This window comes from Chelmon rostratus, chromosome 4 (assembly GCF_017976325.1).
Source record: "Chelmon rostratus isolate fCheRos1 chromosome 4, fCheRos1.pri, whole genome shotgun sequence".
NCBI lineage: Eukaryota > Metazoa > Chordata > Actinopteri > Chaetodontiformes > Chaetodontidae > Chelmon > Chelmon rostratus.
In genome coordinates, this window is record NC_055661.1 from 9575483 (window position 1) to 9599510 (window position 24028).

Below are 24028 nucleotides of genomic sequence, written 5' to 3' on the forward strand. Positions count from 1 at the left end.
TTTAATTAGCCGCAGCAGTGCCCGCCACTACACACATCAATACGATCTCTGCTGGGTATGGAGAGCAACAGCAGCCATGAAGAAGAAGATTGAGCTGGAAGAATAAAGTGTGAGGGAGCAGGTCTGCACCCAGAGCACGCTCTCCTCCTCTGCGGCCATCATTTTTTATGAATACAAATGCTACATGTATGTCTATGTGCGTCTGTGCAGGGGGGTGGGTGGCGGGGTGGGGTTTTAAAGCAGGCACCATGTTGTTACCATGGCAACGCGAGTCTTTGAAGTTTTTTGCCCCCTTTTTACAGCTGGATATAACAACCAGATCTGCTCTGTTCTCCCCTCAGTTTCCTCCCACCCTCTCCCCCCCACCCTCACCCCTCTCACTCTTTCACTGCCTTTGCAACATCAAAATTTTCTCTTTGAAGACTTAAGCCGATTCCAAGTCAAACCCAGTGCTATTTCTGGCTCTATTCAACACTGGGGCTGGGGCTTTATGCAGCGCTGTGTTTGACATCTGTGTGTGTGTGTGTGTGTAAGACAGAAAAAATATGACTCAGTGTGCTCGTGTTTGAAAGATGTGCGTGGAAAACCAGAAGCGATAGGTATACGTGTGTGTGTGTGTGTGTGTGTGTTTGCAGCACAGCAAAGATAAACAAACAGTTTGATTACAAAACCGCCTGCTGGTCGAGACCGATAATGAGAAATGTTGCTTCATGTGTTTGAGCATGTGTGCATCTGTGCGCGCGAGTGTGTTTTGCATGCAAGTACAGACACCGACCTTAAAAACAAAAAGAAGATATCAAAAGAGGAGGAGGGGACGAAGAGAGAGGGACGCCGGGAGAAGCGGAGATGAAAGGGGCAGAGGGGGGAGGAGAGGAAGAGGAGGGAGACAGGAAGAGGAAGACGGGAGGAGGTGAAGCACTGAAACATGCCATGTTGTGTCATCATGTTTCCAGTGCTGTGTCTCACGCAAGGATAAAGATAAAATATTAATTAAAACATCTACATAGAGCTCGCATCAAACTCTACACACACACACACACACACATCTGTGATGGTTTTTGAAAGACTGGTGTCATTCAAGTGGGGCCCAGTTTGATTCTGAAACTAGTTTGGTGTACCCAGTATAACAGGAGTTACATATATCCCAAGCCTCTACTTAATGAGATGAGAAAATAAAGGTTGACTTTGCTTAAGTAGCCCACAAAAAAATATAATGATAAATATATTTTATAAAGAATTTGGTGGTTTAAACCAGTGTTTCTCAAGCCTGGTCCTGGAGTACCACTGCCCTGCATGTTTTAGATGTATCCCTGCTCCAGCACACCTGATTCAAATGAATGGCTCGTTATCAGGCCTCAGCAGAGCCCAGTAACGAGCTGAGCATTTGAATCAGGTGTGTTGGAGCACGGAAACATCTAAAACACTGAGTACCACTGCAGGGCAGTGGTACTCCAGGACCAGGCTTGAGAAACACTGGTTTAAAGGAACAGTTCAACATTTTGAGAAATAAATTTATTTGCTTTCTGGAGTGAGATAGATTAGATGATTGATATAACTCTTATATCTATACGCTAAATATGAAACTACAGCCAGCAGTCGGTTAGCTTAGCTTAGCATAGAGGCTAGAAACAGGCCACCCGGTTCTGTCCAAAAGGTAACGAATCTGCCTACCAGCACATCTAAAGCTCTAACATGTTATATTCTGTTTGTTTAATCCATACAAATTAAATAAAAGTTTAAAAGTACTCTTAAGAAATGCATTTGACTTTTTCTTTGCAATCCTTTCATGACATTGCACACATCATCATCATTTTACATCATTTTCTACTGTATGTTGATTTTCTAGGAACTGCTAAAAGAGTAAACTATGGCAAACAGTATGTTTGCTGCACAGGATTAATAGTCTGGCACATAACCTCATGCTGTCATTTTTACACTTGTAAAATATATATAATGTGTTATGAGCTTTTGGGGAGCTGGCAGCTCAGACAGAAAATAGACACCACCCTGTATCTGTTCAACATGAAGCCAGAGCCAGCAGCATATTAGCGTACCTTAGCATAAAGACTGGAAGCAGGGGGACACAGCTAGCGTGCCTTTGTTCTTTTTATATTTTATGGATTGAATCACATGAAACCTGTTTACGGTCAGAGGTATGTAGCCAGGTGTTACAACTCATACAGACATGAGTATGATGTCAATCTTCTCATCTAACTCTTGGCAAGAAAGTAAATAAGTACATTTGCCAAAGCTATTCCTTTAAACCATCAATATACCCATTATTATATGGGTTTTTTGCAGGCTATTAAAGCTATTTTTTGTATTTTTACAAACTGTTGGCTTCAGTTAGAAGAGTGAATACGCCTGTTTCCCAAGATGTCGATCTATTCCTTTTATAACACAGAGGTCAGGACTGTTGCACTCCCTTTGAATGCTGCAAAGACATTCATTCACACCTTTATCACCAGGAAATGGGAGAGCCATCATAATCACACATCTGATCTCAACAGTGATTCTGCACAGACGAGTTGAAAGAGACCTTGAGACTAATGTGCACAACACGCTCGCTGCCTTTAATCCAAATCAGGACTTTTCCACAAAGGCAGTTTTGTTGAAGCTGAAGTATTGCTTCAGTCACAGTGGAAGAGGGCAGATAAAAGAAGGAGCATTTCTCAGAGCACAGCACTGTATTGATGTTTCACTGCAGGCAAAAGCTCCCTCAAACCATTTCTTCCATTAATTTGCTAAAATGGATGCCTTTTTTTGCCACAAAATTACTGCAGAATTCCACCCTAAACAAGAATTCCCATGCAATATTCTTTTTATTAAAAGAAAGGCTGATGCACGAGTACAGCTATAGTGCCATCACCATCACAGCCCAAATCTTGCTTCTCTTGTCTCTGGCTCTGAGGTAAGTTTACTTCTTGTTCATAAACTCTGATTAAAGATGAACGACATGAGGTTTTAGGGTGTACTTTTCCTTTTGATGGCACTCATGCATTCCTCCACCATGACAAGATATATTATACTGTTAAATCTGCAGAGTTTGAGCTACCCTCCATACAATTAGTCTTTCATCAACATCAATGTCGTAGTCCACATGCCACATTTAGTCTCACTGGGTGGTCTGTATCATACTAGCATCATTTGTTATACAGTACGAGCACATCTATCAGACTTTTCCTTAAAAAAGAAAAGAAACTGATAATTAAAATGAATCTGGTTTGCTCATGCACTCACCCAAAGTGATAACAGCACTTGCATGGCATGCTAGTCACTCAGTGTATAGTGTTCAATGTTCAGTCTTTATATATGTTATTGTTATTAAAAATGTGGTGAACAGATTAGAGAAGCAACTTTTTGATTATATTATTGATTATTTTCTTTGTCCATTATCTGAAAATGTGATCACTTCTTCACTTTGTCCTATGAGACGGGAAATTTTGTCATAATTAGTGCATGAATTCTTGAGTTATGGCTTAAAAAGTGTTCCATCAAGGCGTTCTTGAGATATCTCATCACATTTTTTCATATAATGAATATTGTGATTGATTCTTATGTCTGATGAGTACAAGCTTCTATGTCCAGTATGATCAGATCAGGTCATGGACAGTGCCTCTCAGTCACATAAAAAAGTTTCAGTCTTTTTTTTTTAATCAGACAAAATATTATTGATGTCCCATTCTGTCTTTTGGCTTTGTTGTGTGCAGAAGCCTTGGACGACTGGGTAATTTGACAATTAGATAATGTACCTTTGTGTTTTCTGCATTTGATACAAAAGTCAAGAATACTGGCAGCACCAAATAGATTTACAGTGATTGTAAGTGTTTATGTGTTGTGTTTGAGCAGCTAAACAGTTCTCTTGCCAATCCTCCACAGTAATCTCATAATTTTCACACAATTCAGCCTGGTACTTTCAGAGGAAACCTGACAACTGTCCATATACATGTTATGTCTCTTAAATATCTCATCTGCAGATAATTTCTTTCATTTAGTTTTGCTTCAATGCAGAATATGCTGTGGTCTGTAAGTGATATGGGCTTGGAAACGTTATGCATGTCATTAATTGGCTCGTTCATTCATTTCAGAGTGACCCAGAATCCCCAGGATCCAGAGATCCAGGGGCCTGGCCGACCTCACCCTGCTGCCTCAGGCCAGGAGGGGCCCCAGCGTGGAGAGAGGCTGAGTGGAACCAGACTCTGGGTTTTGTTGGGAAGGAGTTGAAATGGAGAGGGGTGAGTGAATAAAGAGTGGCAGGCCTTGCCCTTGGAGTCCCACCAGTGACGCACACAGATGGAAAGAATTAGACCTCCATTCCAACGCAAAGATGGATGGATTATTAGATAGAGAGTCTGTGTGGAGCAGAAAGAGAGAGAGGAGGAACGAGCGCAGAGCAAGAGATTGAGAGGTGAGGAGGAGGCAAATGACAGGAGAGTGCAGAGTATATACTTTAATGCATATGAAATATCTATATGCAATGACTCATGTGGAATATCTCAATAATTAGGCATAGATGGATCGCTGTTATATTTCCCACCATAAGGGTTAACACATGTGGTTTTGAGCGAAATGTCTCAACTGTTGGATGGATTGCCATGAAATTCAATAGATACATTCATGCTCCCTTTGGATGAATTGTGCCAACGAATTTGATCGCTTATCCAGCGTCCTCATCTTCATGACAAAATCCCTGCAAAACTGAAAGTTGATGGAAATGTGAATATACGCTAAGCTAATATTCACTTAGTGTTAATTAGCAAATATGCACATCCTAAATGCTGAGATGGTGAACATTGTAAACATTATACTTCCTAAACATTAACATGCTAGCTTTGTCACTTTGAGCATGTTAGCATGCTGACATTAGCATTTTGCTCAGACCACAACTGTGCTAAGTAGGCTCAAAGAGCTGTTAATATTTCTACATGGTTGTTTCAACTGGCTTTAGGAAGCTTTATAGTAAATTTCAGCTCATTGTTAGCAACTTTACTTTCTGGTGTCAAAGCTCGAAGAATTCACTGCTCAGCACCAAACAGCAAAAAGACACAGTTCGCAGCTAGCTGGCGATCATGGTGGAGCATGATGCAGCTAAAGAATCAGACAAGAGTGGGTGGAGACCAAAACAGAGTTAAAAGAAATGAATATTGGTCGTATATCCATTAGGTGGACGCAAACATGTCTCCAAACGTATAAATAAGCATCCGCTAACAAAGCAAACAAAATCAATTATTGCAGGTTTACGTGACCAAAACATATCTTGGATATGATTGTGTTTGTGTGTTTCAGAGAGTATGTTCTCTCATCTCTATAAATTGATAATTCAGGGCTGAAGTGCACAGCAACACCCTCTTCATGGCAGATAGCTTCCAGTGTATGCATGCTGTTGAGAACATGCAGTGATGTTTGGTTAGTAGAATTTTGTGGAGAAACATACATGGACACATCCGTCTTTGTGTACATGCACCATTTGTAGGTATGGTCTTTGCTGTAGGCTATTTATGTCTTTAATCCCAGAACTATTTATACACTAACTCTGTGTACATAAATACACACACTTTACAACCAAATGCTCCACGTCTTAAGATATGTATCTCTCAGCCCCTAACAGTGGTTTGTTCACTGAATCTGGCTGCATTCATAACACACCCCGTCTAATAATCCCTGTGGTCTCTCAAGCCATTTGAATCTCATTGACTTCTGTTACGTGTGGAAACTGAGCTCTATTTAGAGTTTATGAATGAACAAATCAAGCTTACTTGAAACATTAATGTTGAGTCGATGCCGTACAGGCTAAATGGGGTGAATGGATCAATACACACCTTCAGGATTAACATTAAACATTCAGCTTGAAGTGATTGTGATTATAAATTGGGACTTGTTAGCAGGCCTCGACTGAACCAAATTTCATGCTACTTGACCACTACTTCTCTGAAAGACCGTCCATGCGTGTGATTTAAAGGATATACAGGAATCTTAGCCAGAGTGTTTCCGAGTATTAACACACATAAAACCCTAAAAAGATGTTCATGTTTGGTTCCTGTCTGAGGGTCTTACTTCTGTGACTCACTAGTTGTTAGAATATCTCAATCAGTTTATTTTAGGTTTAAAATATTAAATATTATTTGACACATTATTAGACTGGCTCTTGTGACTGATGCATTATTATATGGTATGTTACATTTGACGGTTGCAGCTGGCCAAGAGAAAGCAAACTTTAACTAGTCTCCATAACTATATAGAGAATAGTTAAAATTGGTAGTTAAAGTGGTTCAATATAGTGGTCGTCACCAGATAAATCTGAGGGGCTGGAAGATAAATGTGTCTTCAGTTTTTTGGACTCTTCTCTAATCTTTGTCTCTTTTTAAAATATTGGATTGTTATTTCTCTTTGGGCCTCAAACAGTTCGGTTTCAATAAACCTGGAGCTAGCAGGCAGTTAGCCCACCGCAGTCCAAAGCTGAAAGAAATCCACCAGCACCTCCACGCCGCGATAGGCTTTTGGGAGGGGTTGTGTGATCTCAGACCTGCAAGGCGTGAATACAGAGAAGGAATGTGGATCCATCTTTCACTCTATTGTTCTCCTCCTGTCTCGCCGACTCTGCAGCCATTCAAGTATCTGACAGAGAAGACGACTGTGAATGTTTAAAACAGCTCAATGCTCTCGACCTGAACAATGAGTTTCAGCTGAGTGAGGCACATCGAACATAAGACTCTCCTTCAGCACTTTAGCAGATAGTGTTACCAACAGGAAGTCAGGGACTGAATATTATATATTCAGCCTTGTGTGATTGGTTTTTAGACATGTTAGCAGTATGGCTCTGTGTATGGTAATGTCAGTCACTTGGTCCTCCACTTTGGTCCAGACTCAAATATCTCAACAACTACTGAGTGGAATGAAGTCCTGTACAGATCTTCATGGTCCCCAGAGGATGAACCCTACTGACTTTGGTGTTCCCCAGACTTTTCCTTTTTAGCACCAGTGTTGGAGAACAGTTTTTAAAAGTGACTTGTTACCTGCTGAGAAAGGTAACTCATTAGAGTAGTTTTGTGTTACCAAAAAGTGAAACCCCCTTGTGATTCCTTGCCCATGTTTGTTATATTGTTCAGAGGGTGAGTAGCCTGCTGTGAATCTACCTTTGAACGTATTGCCTCTGACGCTAATATAAATAAAGATCCAATTTCTTTTTTTGATTTGTGTGCTTTTTCTGTGTGGCAACCACTGAAACTTCAACATCTTGGTGATCACAATCAATTTTCATTTTTTGAACCACGGGTTGAGGCAAATGTGAGTTTAAAAGTGAGACTAAACACATTTTGGATGGAAAAAGTGAATATTTTTAAGTTTTAAAAGTTGTTTTGAATAAAACACTTTAGGTCAAGTATTTTACCATTTAACTGAAGACAAACCAATTTCTGATCACAAGGAAAAGAATAATTTAAATATAGTTCACTGGAACAAACAATTTGCATGAACCGGGCCGATGACTGCATAGTCCACATGACCTATCCCAGCTCTGTCAAGGCCCCCGGGGCAAATTAAACAAGGCAGTGATAGTTCACTTGACAGCGTTCAAAGGCTGCACTTCACTTCCTCTCTCCAAGGTCAGTATGGGGCAGCACGGACAGCAGAGGTCAAGCGCCTGTCAGCCCCTCAACAAAAACAGCTCATGTTCCCAACAATCAGGGGCTTGTTGGAGGCTTCCAGCGGCGCCATGACGGAGCGAGTGGAGGGTGAAACGGTATCCTTCTCTGTCTCTCCCTCCCTCACATATCCTTCCTCTCAGTCATCATATCTTCACTTATAACAAGCAGGCGCGTCATCTAGTTTTCTGCATGAGAAGAATCAACTTGTAATACGCAGGGCAGTGGAAAGTAATTAAGTACATTTACTCAAGTACTGTCCTAAAGTACAATTTTGGGGTACTTGCACTTTACTTGAGTCTTTCAATTTTATGCTACTTTACACTTTTCCTTCACTACATTTATTAGACAGCTACAACATGATGAAAACAATCAATTCATCTACCCAAAGGTGTACAACGTAGTTAAAAATAGCTCCACTCTGACCCACTACAACGGGAAATACTGCGTGTGCACTGATGCATCAGTATTGATATATCGCTTGCAGGTGCCATTCTCTTTAACTTTGACTCTTTAAGTATATTTTGCTGACAACACATCTGTACATTTACACTCAAATTGTAAATGCACAAAGGAGTCATTTTACACTGCTGTATGGTACTTGTACTTAAGTAAACAATACAGGTAAAGCCGATACATTTCACCCTGATGACCTCTCTGCCTGGTGCTGTACTTTGAAGCCATGTATAATCCCTCTCTGCCACTCAACACACTTTACCTGCATCCACCTCCTTCCAGCCTTTAGTCATCCATCTCTCTGTCTTAAAGCCAAATGCACACTCATCCTCTTCTTTGGCCTCTCCTTTACTTTCAAAGCCCATTACAGACAATTACACCCTGAACTCAAGAGGCTTAATGAGGCTCCTGTAGCAGAGAGCGCCCTCAGGGCTCGACTGTCATTGGAGGAGAGGGAGTGGTCGTCCTCAGTTACACGTCTGGTCGCAGGAAGTAGCCCCTCTGGCTTTGAACCACAGGGATTTTAGCATGAGGGCAGGACACACCCATCCCCACTACACTATCATTCAGAGTCTGAGGCTTCGTCCATGTCAGAGTGGTGGAAGCTCCACTATAAGTGCATTTACTGGAAAGTACAATCTTGGTGAAAGCATATTTCCAAGACATCAGACTGTGTGCAAGTATCGCAGAGCTCACAACAGGCTGGCAAAGATTGGAGGTTGGTATTATGGCAGGATGTACAGTGTCCCCGCTAGCTTTCACAATGGCTATGGAGGTAATTATTAGGGCTTCCAAGTGGGTCGTAGGTGGAGAGAGACGGCAGAATGGAATGCGTCTTCCACCAATTAGGGCTTATATGGATGATATGACACTGCTAACTTCAACAGTGCCATGTACAAGGAGGTTGTTAGATAAAGTCAATCAGAATCTCAAGTGGGCTAGTATGAAGATTAAGCCTAGTAAGTCAAGGAGTATTTCAATATACAGAGGGAAAGTAAGTGATAGAAAGTTTGCTATAGATGGTGAGGAAATCCCAACAATTAGGGAGAAATCAGTTAAGAGTCTAGGACGGTGGTACAATGTGGACCTGAATGATGTTGAACAGGTTGTGCAATTTAGAAAGGATGTTGCAGAAGGGCTGGAGAGAATAGATAAATCAGGGCTCCCAGGAAAACTGAGGTTGTGGTGCTTGCAGTTTGGCTTGTATCCTAGGTTAATGTGGCCAATGTCAGTATATGAAGTCCCATTATCTGTAGCAGAGAGAATGGAAAGGCTAGTTAGCTCTTATATTAGAAAATGGTTGGGTGCTCCCAGGTGCTTAAGCAATGTAGCTTTGTATGGGAAAGGAATGCTTCAGCTGCCAGTATCCAGTCTAACAGAGGAGTTTAAATGCACTAAGGTTAGGACAGAACTTTTATTATCTGGGAGTAAGGACATGTTAGTTAGCAATGTGGTTCCGAATCCTTCTGGGGGGAGGAAATGGAACCCAAGGGCAGCAGTGCAGGAGGCAGAGGCAGCTCTTAGGCATGCAGAAATAGTAGGAAATGTTCAATTTGGCCGGGGAGGCTTGGGGCTTGGCCCAGGCAAACCAGTGTGGAATAAAGCAGGTCTAAAGGAGAAAAGAAAGCTTGTAGTGGAACAGGTGCGTAGGCAGGAGGAGTTGTTAAGAGGGGCAAAAGCAGTTGGTCAAGCCAAACAGGGACAGTGGTTGAATTGGGAAGGTGTTGAGAAGAGGAAACTTAGTTGGAGGGACCTGTGGAATATGGAGGAAGGCCGTATTAAATTTCTGATAGGGGCGACATACGATGTGTTGCCAACCCCGCAGAACCTAAGTCTCTGGGTACAGGGCAATCAATCGTGCCCACTCTGCTCAGGTACAGCAAGTTTAAAGCACATTTTGTCAGGTTGTAGAATTAGCTTATCACAAGGCCGGTATACATGGCGGCATAATCAGGTGCTGAGAAGCTTAGCCGCAGGCATTGAGGAGAGAAGGAAGCAGGTGAATTCTGGAAGTTCTAGAAAGGAGAGGTTAGATGTGCAGTTTGTTCGAGAGGGGGAGAAAAATAGAGCTGCTAAGTCAGGGAGAAAGCAGGGAGGTGGCTGCCTGGTAGGGGCTGATGATTGGCAAATGCAGGTCGACTTGGGAGGACAGCTAGTTGTGCCCCAGGAAATAGTTTAGAGTAATCTGAGGCCAGACATTGTCTTATGGTCCATGAGTAAAAAGACTGTGTATTTTATTGAGTTAACAGTCCCTTGGGAAAATTCAGTGGAGGCAGCTTATGAAAGGAAGAAGACTAAGTATGCAGATTTAAAGACAGAATCTGAGCAGAGGGGATGGAAGACCAGGGTCTGTCCGGTTGAAGTGGGGTGTAGAGGTTTTGTTGCAGGGTCAGCTGTTTCACTGTTGAGGGAGCTGGGAGTGCATGGGCAAAATTTAAGAAAGACAGTGAGGGAGATGTCAGATGAGGCTGCTAGGTCTAGTCAGTGGATATGGATCAGGAGAAATAATAGTAGTTGGGGGGTGAAATAGGGACAGTGGGGGGGCAGGCAGAGGACATGCATGCCTAACCCGGCAAGAGAAGAGGTTAAAGTCTGAACAAGACACCTCTCCTCTGCTCTGCTTTCCCCGCCCCATCTTCTCGCTCTGCCAATAGGAAGAGAACCAGGAAGTTTAGATAAGGTGGGGGTGTGGCCAGCTAGAGTCTCTCTTTGGGACCATGCGGCCTGTTCAGGTGAGTTTGCGTGGTAAGACACAGAGTTGGCTTGTTTTTTGATCTTTTTGGTTGTTTTCCTGTTTTGTCTGCTTCTTGAAGGAAATGTTAGGGTTTGTTTTCCTGCTCTGTTTGCTTTTTGAAGGAAATGGTAGGGTTTGCTGCTTCTTGAAGGAAATGTTAGAAGAGGCTGTTAAATCTAGTCTGTGGTTTAGGCCTCCACCTTCAGCACCTTCTAAATTTTCCACCCCCTACCCGAACAAGGGTCTGTATCCAATCCCTACTTTCATCTTTTGACTCTACCTCTTTATTTTCTATCCCCTACCCGAACCAGGGTTTGTATTCCCACCCCGCTTTTTCTTGGTGCAGTTGGTGAGAGGCAGGGGTAGATGATGGTAGTGTGGCAATCGGCAGTTACATGTGGCATCTAGGCCTGTGGTAGCATTGTAGCAGCTAACAATAGCTAAAGCGGTGAGAGTATGATAGTATCTTAGCAGTTAGTATTGGTAGCTAGCAATTAACATTAACAGTATAGGTGAATCTAGCGTTATTGTCTTCCTCTTAGCAGGTAGCGGTTAGCACATAACATTAGCTAAATGGTAGCATCGGAACTGTATTGTCTTCTTCTGTTCTTCCTAGCGGTTAGCAGTAGCATTAGCAATAGTTAAATGGTAGCATCGGTACTGGCCACTACCTGGAGCATCTCTGGGTCAGTTGAACGTGGCGGTGCTGTTTGGATTGTGTAGGAGCAGTGTGAACTGGCACTAGGGGGGGTGACTCTGGGACGCCGGAGTTCACTGCCTAACCTCCTGGAGGTGTAGTGGGACTAAGTAGGCGAAACACTGTTGAAGGGAGGTTTCCACCTGATGACCCCCAGAGACGTGTTAGGAATCACTGCTCTTTGGCAGGTATAGAGGCAGATTAGAGCTCCAAGGTTCTTCACTGAGAATGAATCCTCTTTTTGAGCACAAGTATCTTGTGTTTAAATTAACTGGGGTACTTGTGCTTTAATTGTGCTTTTCCAATTTAATTCTACTTCCTCTTCTACTTTCATTTCAGAGAGAAACATTGTACTTTTTACTCTATTACATTTATCTTTCAGACACAACTATTTGCTGCTTTTCAGATGAAGATTATAAATAAAATAATAAGATCTTGTGGTTCCCACATCCTTTTGGATTGTGACCCCTAGGCTGGGAACCCATTGGCTAAACTACATGACTGTATATAGAGTAGTTAACAGTAGCTCCACCTAAACCAGCTACAACAGTAAAATGCTGCTGACACATGAAAGCGTCGCCATAAACAAACGAATAATGTGGCATAATGATAAAACACTCACAGGGGCAGTTTTACTGCAGAACAAGTACTTTTACTTTGATATTTTTGGTACATTTTGCTGATAATATTTATCTACTTTTACATGAATATTTGTGGGTTTTGGACAAAGCAAGCAATAAATTGGGAAATTCTGGTGGGCTTTTTTTTTGTTCTTTTCTTTTTTTTTTTTTTTTTTACAATTTTCTGACATTTTATTGACAAAGCAATAAAAATGACCACTAGACCCAAACATAGTCATTCAAAAGCTGTTAAACGACAGTTGTAGCTAGCTAGATCTCAGTTTGCAGCTAAAGTTAAATCATTTTTTGCTTAGGATGGTGTGTGTTTCATATCTTTAAAATCTGTGTTGAGCCGAGACAAAGAAGCAGCAGCTGACTCAGAGTCTCAGTGCTGGATGTGAAACACCAGACTGCCTCCCAGGATGTGAGTGACTCTGGGTCTCTCTCATGACATCTCGGACCAGAGCAGATGTGCTTCTCGCTCTACCAGAGTCTATCAACTACAGATGCCTCCTTTTCTGTCCTCTTATGCCCTTCTCTCTCTCCCTCTCTTTCTGTGGCTGTACATGCAAGCATAGCAAATGATTTTCGTTCTTGCAGAGGGAGAAATGATATCCCATGGTTTCAGAGCTCTCTGCCTCTGATGAAGAAGTCATGGGAGTTTACTGCTCCGCTTCTGCAGCTCGCAGAACATTTTCATAAAACAAACGGTTCCAGAGCGGCAGCAGAAAATGTTTTCAGGAGTCAATTCTGTTTCACTAATAGCTTTTGTTTTCTTCTTCTTCTTTTCCTCATACATTAAGAAATGTGTTACTAGTAACATCTCTTTCCAGAAACAGTTACTTGAGCTACTTGACCTTTTTAAAAAATATATTTCTTAGGCCTTTGAAAACTATTACAATATGTACTGAAACAATCTGAAAAACTCTGTTTGAACTGGTCACAGCTTGTAAACATGTGCAAACTGATGAGGGCTAAAGAATACACAGCTTCATTTTAAGGTGTCAAAGGCCAAAAATGTTGGGGGCCACTGCTCTGAAACATGCTTTCAACATTTCCATATGGACTCTTTCTTAGAAGAAGGTTACCTGAAAATCTGGGAAAATGAAACCAAACTATATCACTGCTGAAAGTAGATCAACAGCAAATGACCTTAAAGGGTCTGGATGTTCACAGTGGTGAGTGTGCTGATGTAAAATGCAGTTTTCATTCATTATATACATACAAATACATAAATGTGTATGCAGACTGGACTTCTGTCCCCATAAGGACGGCAAGTCCTTACAATGTGATTGTAAACAGATTTATAGCCCCACAACACACACACACACACACACACACACACACACACACACACACACACACACCTTAATTACCCGAGAGCCCTGTGCACATTAAATCATCTTTATATATGTGCAGAATTACTGCATCTTTTTTTTTTGGCATGTGTCTGCAAACTCACAGCCATGCTGGTTTCATTTTATGCTCTTTTGGCTCATTCAGTGTGCAGAATGAGACTTTGAGTAGGAAATGAGAGAAAGCACACACACAAGTAAGCACAGAGGAACACTATACTAGAGTCATTTTTCCATCTTTTGCCAAATTCTAACAGGACTAATATTATTTCCAGCTGCTGAGAAGCTCAGGCCTCCACTCATCAAACAGCTAAAGGGCACCACCACCTGGTCAACAGTGGTTACTACGATCAGGAGGAACACAAGTTGCAGAAAATCCACAGAAATGGTGATTTGGTGAAACCCAGTGGATTCACGCTGCCATTACAATTCTGATCACCAAGCCAACAATGGGAATCGTCCAAGACAATCAACACAACAAACAACACGCCACAATTTCTGCATGCCTACCAATCAATAATCATACTGCCAGCACTCCACGGTTAACCAAACAACATCATTTAATAAATGATTTTGCAATACAAAACATCTGTGCAAAAATGTTCAGACAAAATACAAAGACAAGGCCTCTCTTGGTCAAAAGGATAAGCATGTAAACCTTCTGTAATGGGTACACTGTTACTGAAATATAAATTTAGTTGCATTTTGTTTTCGTTTTTTTTAAATGGATCTCGAATAAAAGAAAAAAAAAGGCACAATAATGATTTTTTTCTTTTGCCAGATACAAAAATACTTAGACTTGATTAAGATTCACAGTCTTGTGTACAAGTGGTTTTTTTTGCACTGCTATATTAGTACACACATAAATCCTTTACATGCTGGAGGTCACGTGTACAAACTCAGATGCCAAGGTAGCTCGAGCCGCTTCAGAGGAACAAAAAGATAAAAGTACGGACGCAGAAGACGGCAATGAAATAAAAACTCAAAGGGAAAATGAACTTGAAATGATTCAAACAATCTTGTGACGTGAGGAACATCTTCTCCCTTCATTTGTCTAGCGGCAGACAATCGGTTGACCTTATCTGGTCTGGATAAACTATAAGCTCAGTCTAATGTGAATCGGTTGCATTTTGATGTCAGTCTGCAGTAAATTGGAGCAGCTGCTTTCTAGTCTTGTCTATCTACATTCCACAAATGTCAACTGAAAACTTTACCATTGAACAAATGCACTATAGGCAACAAACCATCTTATCTGTGCTTCCTGCTCTGCACGTCCACAGTGAGATGCTATCAGCGTGCGCTTGTGTCGTGCTGGTTAGAAAATGCAGCTGATTGACAGGATGATAGAGAACAGCAGAGTGCAACACATACATACTGTCTGGGACTATTCAAAACCAATGATTGTCTACTACACAGCTGCTGTGTTACTGCAGCTGGCTCTATGACTTTTTTAAATAAGCTGTGCTTCTAATCAGCCGCCTCAAATAACAACAGACAGCTCGGGCATCGTTTGTGTGATTACAGGGCCCAGAATTAACCAAACACACAAACTTCTTCATATCAGAAAAAGGAAACTTCCTCCAAAATGGTATACGATTACCTGCTACTGGGCCGTGGACATGTTGAAACATCGATGCGGCTGTTTTAAAGACTTTCTTCTAAAAACCTGCACTTTCCATGTAATGAGCAGCCCCGTGTTGGCGGGACGTGTTTACTGATACTATACCACCGACCACTGGTAACATGATACCTTCCATTTACTGCGGATACAGAACCAAATAAAAGCGACGTGCATAAATCTCTCATGAAACTGATCCTTGTTTAGGTCAAACATTCTCCTGTTTAAGCGTGGCACATCAAACATACTGTGAATAAGAGTTTTTGTTCATGTACATGCTGGAGGCTTTACAAAATAAAGACAGAGGCTAATTTGTGTGATGGTGACATTATCTGCTATGAGCCTTATGTGCTTTAACCCCCCCTGCTTTGAGCACTTTCTTTCCTCCATGTCTTCAACTGTATTTTTTTGTAGAATACAGATGCTGAAAGTGAGGAAAAGTAAAGGACAAAGACATGAAGATGAGCCCTATGAATAAAATCTTTAAGTCCCTTCAAAAATCAAATACTGAAAAACTCCCCCATAAAAATCAAAACATATCTGATTTACACTGAAAACGTCCTGTTGTGAGGGTGAATTTTAGCTTACATCACTGACAGTAAACTGACCCCAGCCCTTATGTGGTGAATGAAGTGTTTGCCCTGAGACCGGTCCAGTTTAGGGGGATATGAGCGCTGTGTGGTTTCATTTGTAGATCTGTAGGGGGTCCTCTGCAGCCAGCGTTTGTAGTCAGATGCCATATCTGCTGGGAGGAGAAAAGGAGGAGGAGGAAATGATGAAGGAATCACCTGGGGCATGCTCAATCTGAAAATGATGCGCACCGTTTGTTACAGTTTCTGAGTTGAACGTATTTCCTGGAAACGGCGTGCAGCAGGCTTTGAGGTACGGTTTCTCTCATTCGCTGGGTGTGTCTTGAGGTGTTGCCCAGTCCGCAGTGACGTGTTTATAAACCCCGCCGTATCAAAAAGGCAGTGAGCTCGCTAGACGCAACAGGATGTTCACCGCGCCACCAGTCAAATGAATGTTTTGCTACGTTTTGCTGGGGCAGAACGTGCCTCTGTGAAGGTCAGAGAGCAGATCAGATCGTCATGTTGAGGTTGTACAAAAAACATTCAGGTGTCAAAATGATGATGATGCCAGATCTGCCAAATCTCAGTGCCCGGACAAGTATTTGCAGACAACTTATCACCTGCAGCCGATCTGTTTTAGTTTGAGGTCCAGCTGCTTCCATGGGGCAGTACGTGAAACCCAAAAGGTGCAGCACGTCACCTGTATGCCTTGTATCACGTGTAGTACGCCGGTGTATTTGAGCAGGTCAGTGCTGGTTTTCAGTAAAAGTCTGCTGCTCCCCTTCTTGTTCGCTTGGTAATCGCTCACTAAATGCAGTTTCTTTCACTGTACAAGCAAATATATGTCCAGAAACAAGCAGGTCACACCACTGCTGAAAGGCACTGGAAGGTCAGTGTTTCCTTCACATCCTGCATGAAACAGTCCATTGACGGGGTGTTGACACAGGAACTTTTTGTCAGACGGTAAAACAATCCTCTTAGGACACAGGATGGACTACGTTTTCACCTTTAAAATGGGTTTGCTTAATAAAAAGTTCTTTTGAATATATATCTTTGTATTTCATTCATTCATTCAGGACTTATGTACCGTATTTACACAGAGGTTAAAATAATAACACGTTTCCAGACCATGGTAGTAAGTACACTTTAAACAGTAAGGCATTAAAAAGTCAGACAGCTGCGTATATACTTGTGTAGCTGCGGCAGTGTTTCTTGCACTTGTGTGCAAATGTGCACACAGGCCGGGTTCAGGTGGGCCTCCGTGTGACCAGAGTAGAATTGTTAGACCGGGTCCCTGGGTGAGAGGCTAACAACTCAAATTTAGGTTCCCAGCAGAAAGAGTGCGAGTATCCCTCTGTCCATCTACAAGTCCGCGGTGATGACCGTGTCGTTGTACATCAGTACGTCAGAATCACCAGCGAGCAGCGCTGATGTTTGTGACGCGTGCTCCAGCTGTCCCACCCCCTTCTGGCAAACCTGTCCGTACCCCTGAGCCGGCCCTCCGCCGCTCCCCGGCATGATGCAGTGGGAGAGCAGCGGCGTGTTGGCGTCATGGTTGGAGCCCGTGGTGGAGGGCACGCCGCTGACGTGACCCGTGCTGGTGGAGCCGCTGGCGCTGCTGGGTGAACGGCTTTTGGGAGGGGGCAGGTGGTGCTGGATGACCCTTGTCGGTGGGACAGGGGGAGGGAAGTGGGCTGGAAAGGCTGCGTATCCCGGCGGGATGGGGTATCCATTGACAGGGATAAAGCGCTGGTGGGACTGAGGCACAGCCATGGGCGTCCAGGCAGTAATGGGCGCCATCTGACCTGGGGAGGAAATAGCCTGGGCTGGGTAGAGGTACCCCGCGGCAGCGGCGTAGCGCGGGTTGCTGAGGTTGCTGACAGGGCTGGCGCTGAGCGAGGTGGTCTGGGTGGTGGCGTTGCCTCCTCCACCAGAGGGCGTGCTGGAGCTGGCGTGGGATGACATCCCCTCCCAGGCTCGCAGGCGGGCGTGGATGTCCTTAAAGCGCGGCCGACGCGCTGGTCCCTCCTGCCAGCATTCAGTCATCAAACCATAAAACCTGAGAGACGACAGAGTTAGTTAGAAAAACTGGCCCAACACACGCCCTGCTGGTTGTCTGATCCTCAGAAGAAGGTTTTGTAACACAGGATGAGGACAAAAAGAAGTTACACCATGCATGTACTGCACTACATCACAGCTTACGCCGATCAGCAGCATTAACCTGAACGTACCTCGGCGGACAGTCCTCAGGGCAGGGCAGCAGCTGCCTTTTTCTCACCATCTCCATCACCTCCTGGTTGGAGAAGCCATAGTAGGGCTGCAGACCGTAGCTGAAGATCTCCCACAGCACCACTCCGAACGACCAGATGTCTGAGTCCGTGGTGAACTTGCCGTAAGCGATGGCCTCGGGGGGCATCCAGCGGATGGGCAGCAGAGTTTTGGGCTGGATGCAGTAGTAGTCTGAGGAGTAGATCTCTCTGGAGAGACCCAGGTCGGAGATCTTGACGTGGAGCTGTTCGCCCACCAGAATGTTACGAGCTGCAAGGTCTTTGTGGATGTAAAAGTGGCTGGCCAAGTACTCCATCCCAGCAGTCACCTGTGTGGGATTCGTCAGAAAGAAAACAATCATTTAAGGAGTAAGAAGCTGTGAACTGTGTCCGGTAGCTGGAAGGAGCGCAGACAGATTTTGATTCTGAGCTTGAGAAAGCAGAAACCCATGAATCTTGACTTTCATGCAAACATAAGCACGGGGATTACACACTGAACCTGCTTTCATGTGCCCACCTGTATGGCCATGTGCAGGAAGTCTCCATGATCCAGGCTGGATTTCACAGTGCCATCCTCATCGCTGCTGCAGCCAACGTCGGAGTGAGGTGAACGCATGATGAGGAACTCGTGGAGGTCGCCTTGGGGCAAAAACTCAAACAGCATGCAGACGGGCTGCTCCTGGGTCACCACACCCAGGAGGCACACCACGTTTGGGTGCTGCAGCTCCGTCAGCACCGCGGCCTCCTGTGATGGAAACCAAAAAGAGAACTTCAAGCAAAAAGAAAGACGGAAACTTCATTTAAACAAAAGTTTCTGGAGCCTGAAACCTCCAGTTTGACTCTACTTTGTGCCCACAAGACGTTTGTTAGGGCTGAATGTTTAGATCTCAAAAGACAGACTTTTGCTGTGTCACCAGCAGTTCAGGTCTGCCTCATTCTCTGAGCATAGAAAGGGAGGATTATATTTTCACGAGTCATCTGTTTCAATCCTCCTTAACATCTAAATTTATCTGGACAGTCCGCCAGTAGTTACAGTTTATTTTTGGAACCATTTCAAGTGGATTAATCTGCTGCTCAGTGATTTTCAGCCATATACAGTCTGCCATCGCCCACCACGTTTACCTTCTGTGCAAACATAGCAAGTCATGCTTCAGATCTTGTGGGAAGAGAGATCTTTCCACCGGGAATCTAGTCTCTTGTAGTTTAAAACAGGAGATTTTTTTAGTACCATTTTAATTTTAGCAATCTGCACACAATTGCCAGTTAGAAGCGTGTCTAAAAATGACCCAGTGTTCAGCCTTGAAGCTGCTGCGCAGGTTACACATGGTTTTAAGTATTTCTTGAACTTGTGCAACATTGGAATGAGTGAACTTGAGGCTTTGGAGGCGGAGATCCATCCCGTACCTGCTGGAAGTCGGCCCACTGCTGGGCACCGGAGATATCCTTCAGGGTCTTTATGGCCACGAGCTGTGCCTGGTCCATGCCCGGCAGATACAGGTGACCCTTGTAGATCTTCCCCAAAGGGCACTCTCCAAGCTCCTCCATGAAACGCACAGCCGACAGGGGAAGCTCCTTGGCCTTGCTCTGCAGGGAGAAGAGAAGATCCATGGGTAAAGACATGGGACAGAAAAGTGAGATAATAATATAATAATAATTATTATTTTCTTTGTTGGGCCAGCACTCCTTCCTCTCCATTATTCTTGGAGTGAGATGCTGACATGAAGTTTACATTGGCGCTTCTAACTTGATGCAGGCGAACTGCCTAATAAAATATATTAAATATGTGTTTGAGCTGTAAAAAAAAAATTAAAGTGTGGCCCAGAGGGTTGATAATTGTTATAATCTCACTCAGTCCATTACATCAGCTCCTAATTACTCCCTTTAAGCCTCTGGAAAGTGATGTGGGAAAATCGGGAAATCTGTTAACACGCTTATAGCTTTAAAATGTCATTTAACTGACAGGTTAGCAGCTGTTAGGAAGACCAAGGGATTAATCGTCTTCCCAGAAAAACTGTAGAGTCAGAAATAACAGTAGTAGTAGCTGTAGCTTTCTTTGTGAGCAGAGACGTTGCCTTTTAAGTCCTTTATTCTGACCGAGGAGGACACAGACTGGAGGTGTGTTTGTACAGCTAAATCCAACCGAGCTGAACTGTGGGGGTTATAACAGAGTCACAGACTTGTTGTAATTCAGTTGGACTAACTACAACTTAATTTAAAACCATCTTAACACTCGGTTTTAGCTTGAATGTGTTGTCTTAAATAAGCCAGCGAATGCATTCAAACCCAGACAGCTGACTAACCGACCAGCACACAGCTGATTTTATTATAATGAATACTTTATCCTGGGACCAAATTCAATGTTCAATCCGAAGTGGATTTAATGTTAAGTTACTCTTCAAAATTGTATTGTAAATGTATTTTAAAATTGTGAGGCACTGCAAAAGCAAAATAATGTGACAATATGGCAAAGTTTACTGTCAGTAAACTGTTACTGATACAACAGAAAGAGAAGGTAGTGAGTGTGTGTGTGTGTGTGTGTGTGTGTGTGTGTGTGTGTTGCTGCACTTGAAGATAAAAGGTGAGGATAGGTTGGCAGAGATTTTCAGATTCCAGGAACTCTGAGATGAATAATGAAATTCCTCAGTGAGCAGCAGAGAAACACACAGGCCTGTATGATCTCTGAGGGGGGTGGAGTGTGTGTGTGTGTGTGTGTGCGAGGCAAGTGTGGGGGCCTGCTGATGTTATGAGAGACACAGATGTTTTTAGTTATGGGTTTGTTTCACCCCCTCATTTTTTCCCCACACCCAAACCCTCAGATCCTCCTCATGCACACAGTAGGTGTGTGTATGTGTGTGTGTGTGTGTGTGTGTGTGTGTTGTTTATGTGTGTCTAAATAGATTGTCACAGTCAATGGCCCCTGGGTGACCCTGCAGCAGAGCCTGCTGGGGAGCAGCCTAACCCTAAGCCAAGATAAACTTATAGATAAGAGGGGTTAGGAGGAGACACTTGGCAATAATAAACATAAATGACTGAATAATTTTAAGGCTTTATCACTAATGGGGTTTTAAAGGTAGAAATCACATGCAAATCCTCATTTTCACAAACTTTCTTGCAGGTCATTAACCGGAGTGGATACACAGATTACAGAGCTGCACTTCAGTTAAAGCCCCTGTTTTGCTTTTGACATCTCCTAATGGATGGCTGCGTCGTCTGATGCGTGTGAACCATATTTCAGGCCCTCGTTGCTCACAAAGGTCAATTAAAATTCACTGTAACTGCGCGGTTGTTGCTCTGAAAAACTTTCATTGATCTCCCGTCACCTTGACTCTTTGCAGATACGAGGAAGTCGTCTAAACACCGCGAGGACAGAATACCATTTTAGGGCAGTGAAACATTTGTTCCATTGCAAAACAAACCACACACATCAACGGCTGCTGACGCTTCAGTGGCAGTTTGGCAGTTCTTTCTACAGCTGTTGATGGTAATATTATACACATCACCTTGAGCATCAGCTCCGGTTTGCACAAGCAGACACACTGTCTCCCCCCCCTACAACCACCACCACCAAAATGATGTGGAAAAAGATAAACAGACATGATATGACCGAGCGTGCAACCTTGAAAGAAATATGATACAGATCCTAATGTGAGCTATGTGCTGGCTGGCAGAGCAGAGGCTTGATGGTCTACATTACAAAGAGGTTCTGTGAGTGAGGGAGAGGAGGGGAGGAAGGAGAGAGAGAGGGTTTCAGAAGAAGGTCCAGAGATAAAGGGATGGAGGGAGAGACAGACGAGGAGCAACAAAGAGAGATGGATTAAGTGAGGAGGAGGAGGAGTGTGAGGCAGAGATGTGGAAAAAGGGGCAGGGAGAGAAATAAACAGAGAGGAAAAAGAGCTGCAGCTGAACATTCCTGGACCTGCTGAGCTCTGATGATAGAGATCTGAAGCTTCGCCTGAGACAGGTCATTTCCACAAGCACACACACACACACCGAGCCAGTCACCCCAGCATGCCGCGACGTATCCCAGCTGACACACAGCGGGCCGTGCCAGCGTTTCCACTTCCTCAGTCGGCTCAAGATTACACTTCTGGTGTGTTCAGCGAGAACGCAGCAGAGCAGAGAAAGAGAGGTGGATAATGGAGGACTGCAATGCAAAAACTCCTATTGTGAAGTCTCCAAGAGCCCATTGGTGCGTGTGTCCAGTCCAGTTCAGTTCATTAAGGTGATGTGAATCAAACAATTAAACCCTTCCGAGTGAACTCTGCTGGGGTTCATATGTGGATCTTATAGGCCTAAATGATCTGTATGATATGCATACATATAAACACATGAAGATCATTTGCTAAGCATCCGCGTCTGCATATGCAGGGTTTTCTCCTGACACATCAGAGTGAGAAAGAGGTGTGTGTCATGTTTTGTTTACTTTAGAAACCCTCATTAAAAATGGAGTGAAACGTACAGCGACTATGTTTAATAATATTAATACACAAGTTTCCTCTTTTTTCTCCTGTTTGGTGTTATATATGACATACAGTATGAGGTGACTCCATGTCCTGTGGATCCATGTAACGATGATAATATCATCAAAACTGTCCAATCAGCGAGTCACCTGTCAGTCTGTATGACTTCATTTTAACTCCTCTTTGTTGGTAATAAATCAGTGTGAACATGAACGGTGATCTGTAGTGATTGCACTAAGAGTCATATGTAACTTTAACTAAGTAACATAATATATTTGCAATTTTATGATTTGGTTTGAAATTGTATTCAACAGTTTTTTCCTGTATGATCCCATCGTGCATCCTCATATGGAAGCCTGCACATGTTCATTTTAGTCTAATTTCTTCTTCTTCGAGTGCGTAAACGCACAATAAACTGAAAAATACCGGATCTAGTCTCAGTGAGGCAGAGCAGAGGCTCCATCCTCCACACTGTGCTGCTCTACCTTTGGCTTGTATGCGGTTGTCAGCATGGACATCTCAACGTTCTGTCCTCGGACTGGTTTGGGCTGGCGAGGGGCGGGAGGCCTGGAGGACTTCTGGTTGTTGCGGCACACGCAAATAAAGAAGAAGAGCAAGGCGATGGCCAACGGGATCGCCACGCTGGGAACCAGGATGTACAAGATCTCCATGTTGCTGCCGCCAGACTTGTCTTTATGGTCTGTAGGAGATGGATGGAGAGAGAGGAGTAACAGCAGATACATAGGTTACTGTATGATTGGGCAATATAACGTGATGAAGAAATCAGTTCAATTAATCAATTAGCTGACTGCAGAAATGTGTTACTGCAGTTTCAGAGATCAAACCAAATATCTACAAATGTCTTACAAAGACAGCATTACACCCTTTGAACCTCGTTGGTCCAGACTTTATCATATTCTAGTCCCTACCACAGATGGGTATGTCACAGAGCTCCATGCGGACGCCCTCGTCCAGCGTGAAGCACCAGGGGGCCTCGTGTTTGTTCCCGGGGTTGCGGCAGTACGAGTGTCCTCCGTTCAGCTCCGGGTAGCGGACGGCCAGGTAGGTGTGGCTGTGAGGGTACTGGGAGTTCCACGGCTGACACTGACGGCCCGACTTGGTCATGCTGACTGTGCCTCTGTAGTCCGCCCCGCTGTTGTTGTAACACTTGTGATCTGGGTGGAGAGGGCTTGTGTTAGGTTGAGTCGTGTGTTCATATTTTGTTCACATTTTTCTCTCTCTCAGTTGGCTGGTCGTGAACCTGATGAATAACAGGTCCAGGTGTGTGAAGTCCTCGTGCTGGACTGACAGAGACAGAACCTACACCTGTTTGCCTACTTGTCTTCTTCAGAGGACTGACTAAGTCCAGATCTTCAACAAACTCCACTTGGGCTGGCTGGACTTTACCAGCTTCAGATGGGCATAATAAACATGGATGTTGTGTTGTTCATTACAATTTTCAACTCTGATGTCTGCAAATAGGCATACTGAGAGATCAAAGTCAAATTTCTTCTAAGTTTGACTAAAGCTGACATGATTAACTGATTGATCTTTCCAAAAGAACTTTATCAAATGTGCAGATTTGCTGCTTTTCTTTCTCATCGACGACCGT

General features: G+C 43.6%; 1 protein-coding gene across 2 annotated transcripts in view; it reads right to left on the reverse strand.

The window, feature by feature from the left end:
* Nucleotides 1-14039: 14039 nt before the first annotated feature.
* ror1 (receptor tyrosine kinase-like orphan receptor 1) overlaps nt 14040-24028 on the reverse strand; it is a 121545-nt gene continuing 111556 nt past the window's right edge. For both annotated transcript variants that reach the window (XM_041934988.1, XM_041934987.1), the window contains 6 exons: nt 23346-23591; nt 22902-23116; nt 19361-19540; nt 18474-18701; nt 17921-18285; nt 14040-17748 (listed from right to left, as the gene is read on the reverse strand). In XM_041934988.1, the coding sequence (XP_041790922.1) occupies nt 17052-17748; nt 17921-18285; nt 18474-18701; nt 19361-19540; nt 22902-23116; nt 23346-23591 (1931 nt within the window). In that variant the 3' untranslated portion in view covers nt 14040-17051. The remainder of the gene's footprint in view (nt 17749-17920; nt 18286-18473; nt 18702-19360; nt 19541-22901; nt 23117-23345; nt 23592-24028) is intronic.